The sequence below is a fragment of the Fundulus heteroclitus genome, chromosome 13 (assembly GCF_011125445.2).
Source record: "Fundulus heteroclitus isolate FHET01 chromosome 13, MU-UCD_Fhet_4.1, whole genome shotgun sequence".
Taxonomy (NCBI): domain Eukaryota; kingdom Metazoa; phylum Chordata; class Actinopteri; order Cyprinodontiformes; family Fundulidae; genus Fundulus; species Fundulus heteroclitus.
In genome coordinates, this window is record NC_046373.1 from 21,469,563 (window position 1) to 21,485,408 (window position 15,846).

The 15,846-nt window shown below is 41.3% G+C and overlaps 2 protein-coding genes across 2 annotated transcripts; one reads left to right on the top strand and one right to left on the bottom strand.

Annotated features, from left to right (window-relative positions):
* The first annotated feature begins 2,437 nt into the window (after positions 1 to 2,437).
* On the top strand, positions 2,438 to 6,007 carry utp23 (UTP23 small subunit processome component). Its single transcript, XM_012870463.3, has 3 exons — positions 2,438 to 2,878; positions 2,966 to 3,140; positions 4,991 to 6,007. The coding sequence occupies exons 1-3, from the start codon at positions 2,691 to 2,693 to the stop codon at positions 5,384 to 5,386; spliced, it is 759 nt and encodes a 252-aa protein (XP_012725917.2). The 5' UTR covers positions 2,438 to 2,690; the 3' UTR covers positions 5,387 to 6,007.
* Positions 6,008 to 7,218: 1,211 nt separating this feature from the next.
* rad21b (RAD21 cohesin complex component b) lies at positions 7,219 to 15,846 on the bottom strand. The gene is given in 14 exon segments (XM_021320416.2): positions 7,219 to 8,732; positions 9,704 to 9,784; positions 9,858 to 10,049; positions 10,134 to 10,279; positions 10,363 to 10,519; positions 10,608 to 10,831; positions 10,926 to 11,054; positions 12,086 to 12,123; positions 12,125 to 12,209; positions 12,299 to 12,508; positions 12,633 to 12,739; positions 13,993 to 14,092; positions 14,233 to 14,362; positions 15,703 to 15,846. Coding segments are annotated over 14 exon segments (1,935 nt in total). The 3' UTR covers positions 7,219 to 8,540.

The following is a 15,846-nucleotide window of genomic DNA, read 5'->3' on the forward strand; positions in this document are numbered from 1 at the left end:
GGGGCGTGGCCAACCCTGCGTCATAGGTCCACGTATTTGACGCCCAGACACGCCCCCCTTAATCGGCATGTAGGATGGGTGAAAATTATTTTTAATTGATGGATTAAAAATACAAATAAATAAATAAATAAATAAATAATAATAATAATAATAATAATAATAATAATAATAATAATAATAATAATAATAATAATAATAAAATGATGCATAATATCCAACTCAATTATGAAGAATTTGTTGCTCACTTAGGCCCAAAATAAGTTATCTTTGGACTCAAGAATCTTATTGTCATTATCAGTTAATTTTGGGGAGACACCAGCTCAGGACGCACATAGATCATACATAACACGCAGACACAACAACACACAATGTTTTTCATTTATTTATCGGATTGCCCAGACAATGCTGTTTGAGAAGCTTAAAGCATGTAACGAGCCGGTTAGCACGGCCTGCTACTTCTTCCTGTCTCGTTGACGGAGGCCCGCCCCACCTGGTTAGGACACTTGTTAGAAAAGGAAGAAACATTTATCAGAGAAAAACACTTAAAGTTTGCATGTATTTGTTACCATTGGAGTTCCAAAGGGAGACAAAACACTTACACCATTACCATGATGCTTCATTTAATATTTTACCTGACATCCTACCCCATGGTGCTGCAAGCGATTTGTCTGCTTAACACTACCCAAACACATCTTTAATAGATTGACGGGCCCCTTGCGGAATGTCAATGGAGGTGGGAATCCTGGACAGTCTCCAGGCGCCCATCTCCCCAAAAACAAAGAAAGTCTGTTTTCCACGGTTTGGTTCAAGAACCAAGACGATAGAACCATAGAGCTCCCAAACAAGGTCATGGGCTTCCGGCAAACCAATCTCGCGAATCCACAATTTTAATTTTTCTGAGCAATTATGTAGTCAAAGCTCAAGGATGCCGAAGCTACAAGTGGATAAGTAAAAATGTTCGGTTGTTGAGTGTACAAACACACAATTTATTACACCATTCCCCAGCAAACTACAAAAATGGCCGGATGGGGTGGAGTGGAACTCTATGTGACCTGGCATAGGGCGGGGTGTGAAAGTGCTGCATTTGCATTTAAAGAGACGGCACCAAAACGAGTTGCACTCGGATGAACTTCAGAACAGGGGTAAAAGAGGCAGAATTAGGAACTTGAGTCACATGACTTGGACTTGAGTCAGCCTCGAGTCATTGATTTTATGACTTTAGACCTGACTTGAGTCAAGTGTTCAAAGACTTATGATTTGATTTGGACTTTAACACCAATGACTTGAGACTTGAATTGGACTTGAACCTATTTGCTTGTAAAAAAATATATATATTTTACACAAAATCTAAAGCTTAAGACATGCATCATTTAAAAAGTGTGCAACATTCATTTATTTCACCCAATCAGTATCAACAAACGCAGACTGTCTCTTTCTTTTCCCGCTCTGTATGTGTGTATGAGCTGCAGCACAGCCAATCTAATCAACCAGATTTTTTTAAAAAGGAAGAGGAAAAAAAAGCAAAGGACAAAAATGCTCCCAAGAGTAATATCGTTTGGGCTTGAATATAAAGTTCTGCTGTTGCATATTTCACTGAATATTCTGGAAAAATATGGTTCAAGGGAGGACAGTTTTTGGAGCTAAGTTTAATTTTACTGTTTTGTAAGGTCAGTTGCACTGGTTTCAATACATTTAATACATTTAATATGTATTTCAACATTTTTAAAAACTTGAAACAACTTGAAATTGAGACAACTTAAGAGTTGACTTGGGACTTGAGGATAAAGACTTGAAAATTACCTGCAAAACAGTGACTTGGTCCCACCTCTGAAAAGAAGGACTGTGTGGCAACAATAACGAGGAATTCAGACCAAAGCATTGCAGTTCCACTTTTTATAGACCACAGCTGAATGATATAAATGTGAAAAAAAACTTATAGGCATGATATGTCACCTTCAAGGTGTAAAATAAATGAAGCAAAAATTAGTTTCTCAGGGAACATGTGGATGGACACCCATCCATGCAGAATGCACAGTTCTGTAACTTGAAGGTTTAAAATTATTTCACAGTATTTACTGTGAGCATGAGTGTATCAACGATGGAGAATTCAGGTCATTAATTCATGGAACACAGGTATTTATATATTTTGTAAAAGGACTGTTTTAGAACTTTTTGGACTCAGAAATGAGTCCAAAAAAATGAGTCCATGGCGGTTCATTCAGAGCCGCCATGTCTCATCAAAAATGTAATTATGGTAACACATAATGACAAAAAAGATTCCTGATTCATCTTAATTGGTATATCACAAAAGTGCCCATAAAGTATATTGTACAACACAGTTTTAAAGCATTTATGTACTGAATCTATCTAGCGTCATTGACACTCCCTACCAGTAGATGGCGGTGGCGTTCATGGCCGCCATGAAACGCCATAAGAAGAAGGGCCGGAACTTTTGGAACTATTAGAGTTTCTACTCGGACTTGTTGAAGTGATGCACCGAAAGCGTGTTGTGTTCCCTGCGGGAGTCCACGCTGTTGGTGGATGTAAAAAAACATGTGCAGGTCGCCGCTAAAGTAAACGACTCGGTTTGTGTCTGTACTCCTTAAGCGAGGCGCGTCTTTAGCCGGCTTGCTGTCGGAGGAGGATAGCGGAAGAACGGAACTAGCTCTGGTTTCGACAGGCGAGCCAACATGAAGATCAAACGACAGAAACAAGCCAAGAAAACGATCAGCTTCTACAAATACAACTTCAGCTTCAGAGAGCCCTTTCAGATCCTCCTGGACGGCACGTTTTGCCAGGCGGCGCTGAAGAACAAAATCCAGATCAAGGAGCAGATGCCCAAATATCTGATGGGAGAAGTCCAGCTCTGCACTACAAAGTAAACACATAAAAACAACTGTATCTGTGAGCAGAGTTCCTGTTAATGCATATTGATCGCCTTGTCGTGCCTTTGTTTCGTCCTCAGCTGTGCTTTGAAGGAGCTTGAGACTATCGGGAAGCAGCTTTATGGCGCTAAGCTCATCCTGCAGAGGTTTCAGGTGCGGAAATGTGCACACCTGAAGGACCCGGTGCCAGCCTCCGAGTGCCTGCTGTCAATGCTGGAGGAGACTAATCCACACCACTACTTTGTTGCCACACAGGTAGGAAACCCTCGCGGCGTTTCCACGCTGTATGCGTGTTTATGTGCTTATCAAAGGTGTTTAACCCACGTGGATCGTTCCACCTTTTGTCACGTTTCCACCACAAACTTTAATGTAGGTCAACAGCCTTTTATCTGCTCCTAAAACTCCTAATAACTTTAGCTAAAATGATATAGAACCAATTAATTTTTTTTAATGTAGATTTAATTAAAACAATGCAGGCTTTAGCAGTGTAAGATGTTTATGGATTTAATAACTGCTTTGAATTTCCACAACAGAATGTCACAAAAAAGTACCACTTTAATTATTTAGATCTACTTTTCTTGTAGATCCCCCCTCCCCCGTTACATAATTTTCCACAAATATCAACATCCCATTAAAGGAAATGTGTCTGTCCTGTTTTTTTTTTGTTTTTTTTTTTGCCAAAGCTTTTGTTTAATTTGAAACCTGAAAATAAAAATAAAAAGGTGGTTCTTTCAAAATTTCCTGAAGTGAATATTTACAGAAAAAAAATCTAAGTTGTCCTTTTTCAAAAGGCCATGTAATATTAGCGGCTCTAACCAAGTTTTATTTATCTGGACTGAGGGTATCAATTACCTTTTTAGATTGTAAAGGTTTCAGCCCCCCTGTACTAGACCAACTCAAAGCAGCACATCATTGGGAGATTGAAAGGAAAACGATAAATATTTTTATAGTTTTTACAAATATTAATCTGAATATAGTTTGGCGCTCTTGTATTAAGCCACCCTTTACTCTGATACCCCTGGATACCTACTGTAATTGTAGACGGAGTCCACCATTGGTTGGTTTAATCTCAGTATTATTCCACCTGTTCCATGAAGGCCTGATAGGTTTGCCAGAGAACATCAGAGAACAAACAGCATCATAAAGATTAAGGAACACAGTGGACAAAACATATCTCCAAAAAGTGAGTTATTTGAGAATTTTTGGAGGTTTGTGGAAGGAGTGGACATATCTCAACAAGAAGTGGCCAACTAAAATAAAAAGATGACCAGATGAAGAACTTAAGAGGCCTTTGAGTTTCTACACTGGGTTATGATCTCTTGCACATTTAAAAATATGCAGATATGTATCTAAGATGGTGATTATTGTTTTTTATTTTGTCGTTTATGTCAATATAAGTAAAATAAATTATAAAAATAGCGATGGAAAAAAAAAAGTTAAATCAGACTTGCGTTACAAAGCTGTAACCCGTACTTTGAAAAGTACACTGAATACTGTTCCATAGTCCAGAAGAAGACCCCTTTTCATATTTCCATGTCTTATTTGGAAGAAATCTCAGAGGTAATCTGGTTAGGTGAAAATGTAACTTTTTGGCCTACATGCAAAGCATTATGATGACAAACATTGCACAGCTACTATACTTGGTCCCTGAAGACTGATGTTTGAGGCATTGGATCATAGTGTATCCTGTTCTCAGAATGGCCCAAAAGCTGATTAATGTTGTTCAGACACTCTCCATCCAATCTCGACGAGGTTAACTCTCTATCCAAAGAGGGACGGGCAGTACATTTCGTCTGGAAACATGCAAAACTGGCAAAGAGCTTAAAACTATCAAGTCCGTGGGTCTGAATCTAAATACATGCCAGATTTTTCACTCTTAGAGTTTGGACATTTTGTATGTTTCATGTTGACTTGGGCATGTTCACTTAGTCTACTTCAAATTCTCCAAGTCTATTAGATTGTGAGGAAATCCCGTTTCTGCAGCCCCATTCACACAGATTTTATTCCGGATTTCCTTTTTAGCCCCACAACCGGGGAACTTAATTTTGATTAGGAGCGCTGTTCCTTTATCAAAAAGATTATCTTTCTCGTCCAATTCTCCGCAGGACCATGCGGTAACGGCTGGACTCAAAAAGATCCCCGGCGTTCCTCTGCTCTACATCATCCTCAACACCATTGTGCTGGACAAGCCCAGCCAGGCGTCCCTGGACCACGTCCAAGCCGTCCAGCTGGGGGAGCTGGTGACCCCCGCCCAGCAGCAGAGCATCCGCAGCCTGAAGGAGGAGCAGGGCATCGGCCACAAAAACGGCGAGAGGCGCAAGAGGAAGAGGAAACAGAGCAATCCGAACCCTCTGAGCTGCCTCAAGAAGAAGAAGAAAGGCGAGCCTACCCCGCCGCTGAAGAAGACGGAACCAGGAGAGAAGAAGAAAAGAAGTCGACACAAGAGACGAAAAAAGGCCGGAGGAGACGCCGTAGCTGCTCCTGCAGTTTCAAATGCGTGATGGGACAGAAAGACAAGAACTTTTGCTTTTTGTTTCCCAAAAATCAAAGTACTGAATAGTTTTAACCGTCATTCTTTACACTTTTCCTCCAAGGAGCCAGACTTTATTGTTCTCCTTTGAAATGGTCATCGTTAATAGGTTATTAATTTACGTTCCCATTGGGATTGCACAATATCAGGAGAACATGCAGCTGCAACATTATTCCTGAGTATTTCAGTGAACCCAGGGTTTCCCGACTCTAATTTATTTTCCTTCATCAAAACATCCCCGCCTGTGTTTGTGAGCTTTAGCATCTTGGTCACTAGAAATGTACATGATGTGTTTGTAGTGGAGGTTCCCTCCACATGTCCAAATAAGTTGTGGGCATACAGAATGTGCAGGCATGGGACTTTGGCTGTAAAATCCTGATAAATGTTCCTATCAAGCAGTTCTTGGCTATCACCACATTGCTCGTGCAGACATCGCAATGGTGATTGGGATTCAATATGTTGTTCTGCTTTTGATCCCTTACTGCCATAATGAATTATAGGTCAGGGTTAAAGGGTTCCTACAGTTTTTGCCAATATTTCCCACTTCTCCAGAGTTTGATTTCAGTACAATAAATGTTTTCAGTATAAATACTAGGGGTGTACCATTCTGCCAAAAATCAAGTGGATTTCTTTTAGACTTTTCACCGCATTAGCCACAAGCAACAAAAATGGCCTGCAGATAAAGACATTTGTAAACGAGGACTGTTTAAAAACAAGAAATATAACTGTATTAATCAGAATATTCTTATTCAAGAGAACAGCTTTTAATTGATTTGGACATCAAACCTTGTTGAACATAAAGTGCAACCAACAAAGAAGTCTATTAAACAGTTTTACCGGTACTTAAGGCTATGGTGAGATTTCTGAATGTTTCTGGTATAAAAAGTATGATTACATAAACTCTACAACAAATAATACAATTAGATTATCTCACTGCTGCAACTCTCTTCTCTTCCATGTGGAGCAAACCTACTTTAAACTTATTACCAACACCTAAAAGACGCGTCTGATCCATTAATTGTTACACAGCCAAATATTGAAGACCGCTGCTATTTGGAAATTGCGTTTTTTTTTAAATTGTAATTATACTGCAAATGCGATTAATTGTCCAGCCCTAATGAATACGAAAAAAAATCTATTTATTTGACTCATATTGCCCAGGGTCTTTCTGTATGGAGTTTGCATGTTCTCCCTGTGCATGCGTGGGTTCTCTCCGGGTACTCCGGCTTCCTCCCACAGTCCAAAAACATGACTGTTAGTTTAATTGGCCTCTCTACATTCTCCTTAATGGTCGTTTGTCCTGTTTGTCTCTGTTGCTGTCCTGCGACAGACTGGCGACCTGTCCAGGGTGAACCCTGCCTCTCGCCCATTTAAAGCTGGAGATAAGCACCAGCACCCCTCGCAACCCCAACAGGGGACAAGCGTGATGGAAAATGGATGGATGGATTTCTGCTGGGATCACTGAAGGATGAATGGATTGATGGAGAAGATAACATGATGTATGGATTGCTGGTTGAATGGTGGGAAAAATGAATGAATGAAATGCTTTAGAGATGGATGGTTGGATGACGGGCTGATAGATTTATCCAATTTCAGTAATTATTTATAGAGCGCCAATTCAAGGAACTTCAACCAACTCAGATTAATGGTTGGAAAGCCAGGTGGATGGATGGTGGGATAGTTTGTTTTATGATGGACAAATGGATGTCCAGATATAGATATTAAATACTTCTGCTTGATATTTTCTAATATCAAACCACTGACCCCTGAGTTACTTATTCCAGCCAAGAGGATAAATCAGAATTTGCCATTTCTCACACAGGTCATGGTGTTTTATTTTTGGAAAACTCAGTTTTCAATTCATAAAGCAGTCTGAATTAAAGTGCTTATTGACAACACCTGCAGCGCTTTGACGATCCGTCTTTGCATTTTTACAAAATGAAAGAACGGCTTTACATTTTTAAAATACACAACGTGCTCAGACATTTACGATAATCAGCTGCAGTGGAAGTAGATAAAATAAAAAAAGCTGAAGGAAAGCTGCTTCTTCATCGTTAAATTCAGCCTAAATTCTTGGCTTCAGCAACAAGTCACATAAAGTTGATTTTTCTTCTTTTCTTTTTTAACAAGGCTTCATTTAGAATAACTTAAATCTTTCATATATAAAAGGAATAAATATTTTGCATACAAACAACACTGTATATTATTACTACAACAAAAAATAACACTGAATTAGCAAGACGTCGCCAAATTGTTGTGCGTAAAAGATAACAGGATGAAACAAATCCCTAGAATAAACAACTAATCCTAAAGTTAAAGTAACGAGAAATATGCGTTCATGAATTTAAACGCTCATTTTTGTAGACGGCATGCAAGTATTCCAGAGAAGTCATAATTTCATTATAACAGAAGTTTTGTGGTGTTTTAAAGACAAATACAAAACGTATGTGTGTATACTGCATTCTGTGCACACAAGGTTACAACAAATACCGGTTTCTTACGGCTGGACGATCACAGGCTGTTAGATGGCAGAATTTGATATTTAGTGCGACATAAATTCGGTTTAACAAATGGTTTTCTTGTTTTAAGTTGTAGTCTTCTGAAATTAAACATAAATAAAGCAACAAACCAATAACGGTGCGTCCAGACCAAACGCCTTTTGAGCTTCAATGGCATCGGGTTTACATTGAAGGTTTATGGTGGAAGCGCTTCAGGGGGGCCATCAAGAGATCCCACATCTTGCGCTGCGTGTTTTGAAGCTTTCAGCGTGTTTCATGCTTCAAATTTGGTTTAGCGCCTCTAGGGCGGCCGACTCTAGAGTTTGAAAATCAGAATTTTTGCAGCTGGATGCGGGGAGTCAACAAATTAGAGAGACCCCGACTCTGGTCTGTGACATAGTAAGGGATTATTTTTACTTTGGATCACTCATAAATGTTAACATGGAGCCTCCTGAATCTGACTTTTATGTGCACAACCATCCATGTTGAGGTGTTGGGTGCCTTTTTGACACCTGAAACGGCATTTGGTCTGGACGCAGCATAAAACTAGTCAACAGTCCTGCTAACCAAATAAGGCCCTCAGGGCAGAGTTTCTTCTTTTCAAACCACTGGTCTAGAAGCTTAATACTAGATGACGTGGAAACGAGGTCCTGGCGTAGCAACAATGTCACTGTACGGCTCCTCCTGGACCAGCTCCACCGCCTGCTGCTTCTTCAGAACCAGGAAGCTGTAGAACTTGGCAGCCGCCTGCTTTCTGTTGTTGTTCCTGCACAGGTCCAACAGGCTGACTGACTGAGCACCAGTTTTGGCCATCACCCTCTGTGGAAAGAGTAAAAGCTGCCGTCATGCTGTTTCTTGTCTCGCTTGCCTTTTTCCCCCTGTTTTCATACTTAAACAACCGTCTTAGGTGGAACATAGAGTGTTTTATGCACAGTCTAATAATAACAGTATCAGAAAATAGGGTTAAGTCCCCTGCCATGTCAGCCTCTCCAAGCATTAGGAAGGCAGAGCTGAATGAATCTTCAGTGGTGCAGACAAAGCATCTGCATAGTGTAATGTGAGATTACAGTTAGATCTGCATCTATTCAGCGCTGGCCTCTCTCCCAATGACTGCTAGAGATAGAAACCAGCCCCCCTGGAGCCCCGCATGGATAAGCAGGCATAGACGATGGATGGATGGTCAGTAATGCTTTCATTTTGTAGCATGGTTGTGCTTTTAAATGCCTTCTGGTAACAAAATGTGTTGCATCCTTACAGCTAATCAGTCTTCTGTTCATTCATTCCTTCTGGTCTATTTCAGTAGACAATAAAAACAGAAAATGGTAACATGACAGTGAGAGAATAGCTAAATGTCTTGGTAAAGATTTAGGGTTTCACGTATCTTATCACGTGTAGAAGCATATAAGATAAGATTAGCGCATGCTAATCAATAACTATCTTTTGCAGTGTTATTTCCCTTGGTTTTTTTTTTGCATTCCGAGTGGAAATATCAAAATGTTATTTCAAGACACTAGTTTAGATTAATCCATCTAACCGCTTAACCTTGCAGGGCAGTGTGGGGGTGGATCCAACCTCCAGTGATCATTGGGTAAGAGGTGTGGTACACGCTGGACAGGCCACTAATCCCCCACAGGGCTAGATCTGTCCACTATAGGCACATTTTCCTGAAGAATGTGGTTATATTTTTCAAGAAAAAATTATAACATGGTCCTATTTTAAAGTACTCCTTACAAAGCTTTCAGAGATCATAAGACACCATCACTATGTGTCTGATTCTGCATGATTTGTACCTGTAGGCCATGAAGCATCTGCTGAGTTCTCTTGTTCCACCTCCTCTCCTCCTGGTCTTGCTCTCCTTGTGCCTCCTCCTCCTGTCACAACACGACCAAATTTACAACATAAAATCCAAGCTACGAACTGCCGACATCAATAAAGACGTTTTACCTCCTCGTCAGAGTCGTCGTCGTTCTTCTTCTTGTCCTTGTCGGCAAGCAAGTCGAGCTCTATCAGCTGGCTGATGTTGGCGGCGGGGTCCTCAGGGGGCAAATTCACCACGGAGGCTTCGAGTTGCTGAGAGGCAGCTGCGTTGGATCCCTGCTGCTGCGTCTGTTGCTGCTGCTCGTCCAGGTTTCCTGTCTGGTTGTGAGAAGACCTGAGGACTTAGGATAGTTGCGGAGATGCCAAACAAAAAAAAAAACGCAACCGGATAACTTCACATACAGGAAGGGCTGGATCTGAGTCCTGGGACTTCCGCGTCAGGCCTCTTTGGGAGGACGGTGGAGGCATGATGGCTTCGTCCAGCGTGGTCCTGCTCCCCTCCACGGCAGAGGTCTGCAGCGCGTTGGCCTCCTCCATGATGGTCTGGTCTGGAGGCCAAATTTAATATTAACCAGAGAAAAACAAACATCATCCATGGAATTATTAAATGGATTAAAATCCAGCTTTCTACCTATGATGTCCCTCTGTTGCTGAGCTCCTGCTTCCTCTCTCGGCACCTCCGGGTTCTCCAGATCCTTGAGGAACTCATCCAGGCTGTCTGCCTCCCCGCCTTTCCTCCTCTTCCTCAGCTCATCTGGGACCAGCGGCGTCAGACACCTCGTGAACATCTACAATTGAAGATGGCAGGTTGTCTGATAGGTTGTAAAAGAGGAGCGCCTCTGAAAGCTGACCCTCCTCGCCTATCTCGCTCTGTACCTTCAGCAGCCGGGCGTTCCAGAGAGGCTGAGCCGGGAGGGAGAAGAGCTTCTCGACTCCGCCCGTCTCCTTCCACATCATCAGCTTTTTGGTGGGAGGAGCCAAATCCAGGGTGGTGACGATGTCGGAGTAGTCAGAAAGCTGCGCGCGGATAGTTTTACTGTCCAGCTCCTTCACGCTGTCGACTATCAGCTTCCTTTTACGCTTGGCCTTGGTCTCCTTCACTGCAGAACCCCAGTTGGAGGGTCAACGTTATCTTACTTTGGGCTGGGTCCAAAGTAATTTGAATAACATCCCGATGCTTATTTGAAATCTGACCTGTGATGTCGATGGGCTCCAGGGCGAAGGTTTCTTCCTCGTTGTGAGCCAGAGCGGTTTGTTCCTGCTGGTCCGTCATGGCCGGTGCCGGTTCGGTTGGGCCGGAGTCTGGGCTGTCTGGGGCTCCGGCTAACGACCCACACACAGCAATCATAGGAGGTTGGATTGTAATGACATCCGGTTTTGCATACAGCTCCAGTCAGAAGACAACATACTCTCATCATAACCATTTGGATCCATTCTGCAGTGATTACACCCAATATGACTTTAATTGTACTTTTCAAATCAAGATTTTATTTAATTCTGTTGGTGATGTGTAGGGTGTCAGCAAAACACACAAAATTGCATAAAATTGCGATGATGATATCGATTACAATTAACTTACTTTGTCCTGACTTCTTTCTTTCTCTTCCTTCATTACAATAGAATCTTTGCCACTAAAATTATACATTAAATGAGGGCATAGAGGACCGTGAAAGTCTATCCAACATGCCAAAAATTATATTAACTTTGTATAAAATATCCTTCTACTTGTTGCACACAAGCAGTCCTTTCATATAGAAATATGACACACGATGATGGTGCAATGAAAACTGCTGTTTGCAGCTCAGGTGATCTGGACATTTGGTGGTTAACCTTTTAATAAGACTATAATAGCTAACTATATGTACCCCACTTTAACTTTTCACACTTAGGAAATAAAAGACAACTGTCCACATCATTTAAAAATATCAATTTTCTTTTAATAATTCCCATTATTAAGGTATAGAGACACCCAGTGGTGCCCATGTTTAACATTGTCGCTGTTTGCTAGTGGGGAAATTAAAGAATTGTGCACTGCTCCTTCATCTTTCATCCACTTTCTTTGTGCAATGCACCAGTAGCCCTGCCTGCTTGCTAGAAATGCCCTCAACGTTGCTACCGCCACTTATTTTGGCTGTTGGTCCAGTATTCTCGGGCTTGAATGCATGAAGTTCACCCGACATGCTGAATGGCTTGTCATTGTATCCAGATATAGAACAAAGATAAGGTCAGATTTGATTGTTTACAGCCTCAAATGGAAATGGTGTTTATGGCCAGAATGAGGGTATGAACACTTCTGACCTGACATGAACTGTACATCCAGTTCTTGGTGTCATGAAGCAGTTTGGCAAACTGACCTGAGAGAGCATCAAAGTCATCCTCGTCCTTCTCCGTGGTCCTGAGGCATCATCACGCCCTCTGTGATGGCGGGAGGGTCGTCAAATATGCCACCTCCGTCCTCGTTACTGAGCAGCTTGTCAACTACGTCGAAATCAAAATACAGATAAAACCTTCATTGCTTTTTTATAACAAAAACTATGTGATCTACTAAGAATACGCGGCGGTAATACCAAGCATCCCTCCCTCGTTGCTCTCCATGGGATTGTCTCCGAAGTCGTCCTTGTACTGCTCATCGTACTCCAGGTGATTGGTCTTGTCCGCCATTTGATTGGCTCCACCCTCAGCCTCCAGCAGCAGGTTGGAGGCTGATGAACCCATGATGTCCACCTCAAACGCGCTCTCCTCGCGCATCATCTCACGGTCGTCCATGCCAAAGTCAGCTGCAGGACAAAAATCAGATGCCGTCACCCCTCCCCATCCCCAGTTGTGTCTCTTCGACTCCAAACCCGATAATACGGTCCTGCTCTGAGGACGTTGAGACACACGTGAGCCAAAAATGCTCACCGAAGTCATTGTCTTGCAGCAGGGTGAGGTTGCCCACCTCCTCTCTCATGGTGATTTCTTCCACTCTGCTCTGATTCAGGTTGAACTGCTGAGCCACATCGATGTCACTGTTGGAAACACATCACCCAACATTACTGGTGCAACCTTTTATTCTATTTTGCACTTCTTGTGTTTCTGCACATGGACTATAAAGTCATACGGACGAACCAGTAACACAAAAGCTGATTGGCTGGCTTCTTATTTTTAGTTGTACATTCAATTAAAGCACCATTCAGCGTCGCGGGAACATTTTACTCTGCGTTTGAGGTAGAGTTACATGGTCATAAGAAAATTAAGCCTTACTTTTTAAAAGAATGTAAGACTTCAACAGAATATTTCAGTGAATTTAAGATTTTTAAGGCCTTAAAGTTAGAGTTGCCAATTTTTCCTGAAATGTAAGTCCCTTTTTTAATGATTGCGCAATACTCCACACCGTCTTACCTGCTCTTCCGCTCCTCAGGGGGATTGCGTGAAAAAAATCTCCCAAATCCACTCTGGCTTTATTTCTTTCTACCAAGGCCTTCCTCTTCTTCTTATAAACTTGTATGGGTTTACTTCTTGCGACTCTCAGCCATGTTTAAAGTATACGGTGAGAGCAGCGGAGCTACAATGAACGGCTAACCGCTAAGCTAACCGGATACATAAACACTAGCAGAACCAAAACTCTGACCAATCCCTGCTATTCGGTCCAAATGGCAGGGATGGGTCAGATGAGCAGTATAACAAAAAGTATTTCTGAACAGGAGTGCCAACTATAGCTTTAAATATTTATTTTCGAATTTAAGACTTTTTAAAAACCCCACTGCAACCCTGAAGCCACACTGAAATAACCTCAGGCAATGCACGTTTTTTTATTCTGAGAATGTTATACTTTAGCAGCCTTGGCTTCAAGTGTTCCCAGTGCTTTTAAGCTAGTTTCTAAAATATGAATATTAAAGTTCAATATGATTTTATGTAGCATATTTATAAATACATATCTACAGTTTTGAGGCTGCAAAAATGTACGGATGGATGAACTGATGGATCGATAGATGAATAAATGGACGGACTGAAAGATGGAAGGACAGCGACTTTTCAGTAAGATAATAGGTAATAAAGTCTGGAAATTAATAAAATCACATTCAATCTTTTTCTAGATTTTTTCCAGGCTGTCAGAACCCTGATAACCTCACCCGTTATTTCCTCTCCTCTCTAACCACCCACCTTTAAAATAAAAACGCAAAGAACACTGAAAGGAACCTTAAACTAGAATAAGATCTCAGCGATAATTTGGTTGCAGCTTCAGACGAAACACAATGCCCAGGCGCCCAGAGGGACTCACTCTAAGTCTGGTAGCGGCTGGTCAAAATCGTGAAACTCCTCGGGTAGCGTGATGGCGTTGTATGCTGCTTCTCTGTTCTCCTCTGGAAGATCCACCACTCCTACAGAGACAAACAAGACATGAAAAGCCTGAGTTTTTAAATGTGATGCGCTATGTCACCACGTGCCTCTAGCCGAGAGTTTAAGATAGGCACGGTCGAGAAGGATCCGAGTGATCCCTCGTTGATGCCGCGATCCCTACCTGGCCGGAACGCCATCTTGATCTTGATGAAGGCCTCGTTACAGTCAGCCAGCAGGTACTTGGCCTTTCTGTGGTAGATCCTCACCACGCCCAGCAGCAGGTGTCCCGATGTCCGTAAAGCCATTTTCACCTAAGGATTAAAAAAATAAAATATCAAACACTTTTTATTATGGGGCAAAGATAACATGAGCAAATAAAAAAAAAAAAAAGCAGTTTTCAAATGATGATTTCATTTATTAGGGAAAATAAAGCTGTCCAAACCAACCTGGCTCAAAGGGGAAAAGTAATTGCCTCCTGTTTCTAACACCAGGGACAGACTTGGGGAAAAGTGGCAACGGGTCTTTGATATTGCTGGAGAGGAATTTTGACCTTCTTTTCTTTAAAAATTTGTACTTAATTCATCAAAAGGTTTTTTTGAACATGCTACAGCTTCAGCTTCTCAGTCAGATTTCAGTCCAAACTTTGATTTGGCCGTTTTCTTTTTTGAGCCATTCACAGATGGACTTCCTAGTGTGCTTGATATCATTGTCATGCTGCATAACCTGAGTTCATGGTTCAGTTACAGAAATATTGTTTAATATTTGTTCAGATTATTGTTCAAATCCTACAGCAGCAAAGTAGCTCCAAACTATCACACTACCACCACCGTGTCTAACTGGGAACATATTGTTGTTCTTCTTCTGAAATCCTGTTATTTTGTTGCTTTTCTAAACATTTTGGAGATACATTTTCACAAATATGAAACGAACCTGAATTTCTTTAGACAGGGAATGTGATGCATTGCATTTTGAGATCTATTAGCCTACTTCATGCTGTCAGACAGGTTCTATATAACCGATTTCTCGAGTCTTAATGTCTGGCGCTAATCAACAGGGTACGATAGGGACATTGAACTAATGTTATTTAAAATCTGGTAAATATTTGTATCTTTATCTTAGATGAAAGTCTCCAATCATTTGAAAAATAAAGTTTGCAAGTGTGATTAAAAACAGAGTAAAAACTCAGGGACAAGTCAATCTTTACAGTAAGGTTAATCCTAATCACAGTGTTTATGTAAGCAACCATCTGCCTTTAGGTGACTAAACAATAAACTTTTAAAAGGTAAAAGGGTGAAACTAACAATATCGTAAAAATTAAAAGGCTGAGTTTATCAGGATGTTATTAAATACAATGATAGAGATCTTATTTTGACTGAAAAGCCCACATCTAAAACATATCGAGGGCATGGCTCATTTGGATGTGGCTACTTATGTAATTCAAATCCATCTGACTTGACTAAAACATTTATCTTAAACCAATTTAAGACAATGGGAATAAGCCTAAAAAGATTGGTTATGCTTAAAAAAAAATCTAATAATCCCTATATAATCTCAGTCTGAATGCATTTTCAAGATGAGAAGTCCAGACAACAAAACCGTCATCCAAAGTCATTAGAAGTGAGTTATGGGAGTAATGAGGACGATGAATCACTTTTGGTGAGATGATGCTCTCCACGCTGCTCTCCAGGTTGCACTCAAACACATGAGCCTTGGTCAGCTTCTTGTCCCAGTGGGCCGCTAGCCAGATTTTGGCCAGCGGCCCACGTTTGCTGAGGACAAAGTGGGCATAAAACAT

Excerpts from the sequence above, each read along its gene's own strand:
- utp23 (XM_012870463.3), top strand. The coding sequence starts at position 2,691 with ATGAAGATCAAACGACAGAAACAAGCCAAGAAAACGATCAGCTTCTAC. Across the intron at positions 2,879-2,965 it reads GTCCAGCTCTGCACTACAAA|CTGTGCTTTGAAGGAGCTTG; the intron begins GTAAACACATAA and ends TTTCGTCCTCAG. Across the intron at positions 3,141-4,990 it reads ACTACTTTGTTGCCACACAG|GACCATGCGGTAACGGCTGG; the intron begins GTAGGAAACCCT and ends AATTCTCCGCAG.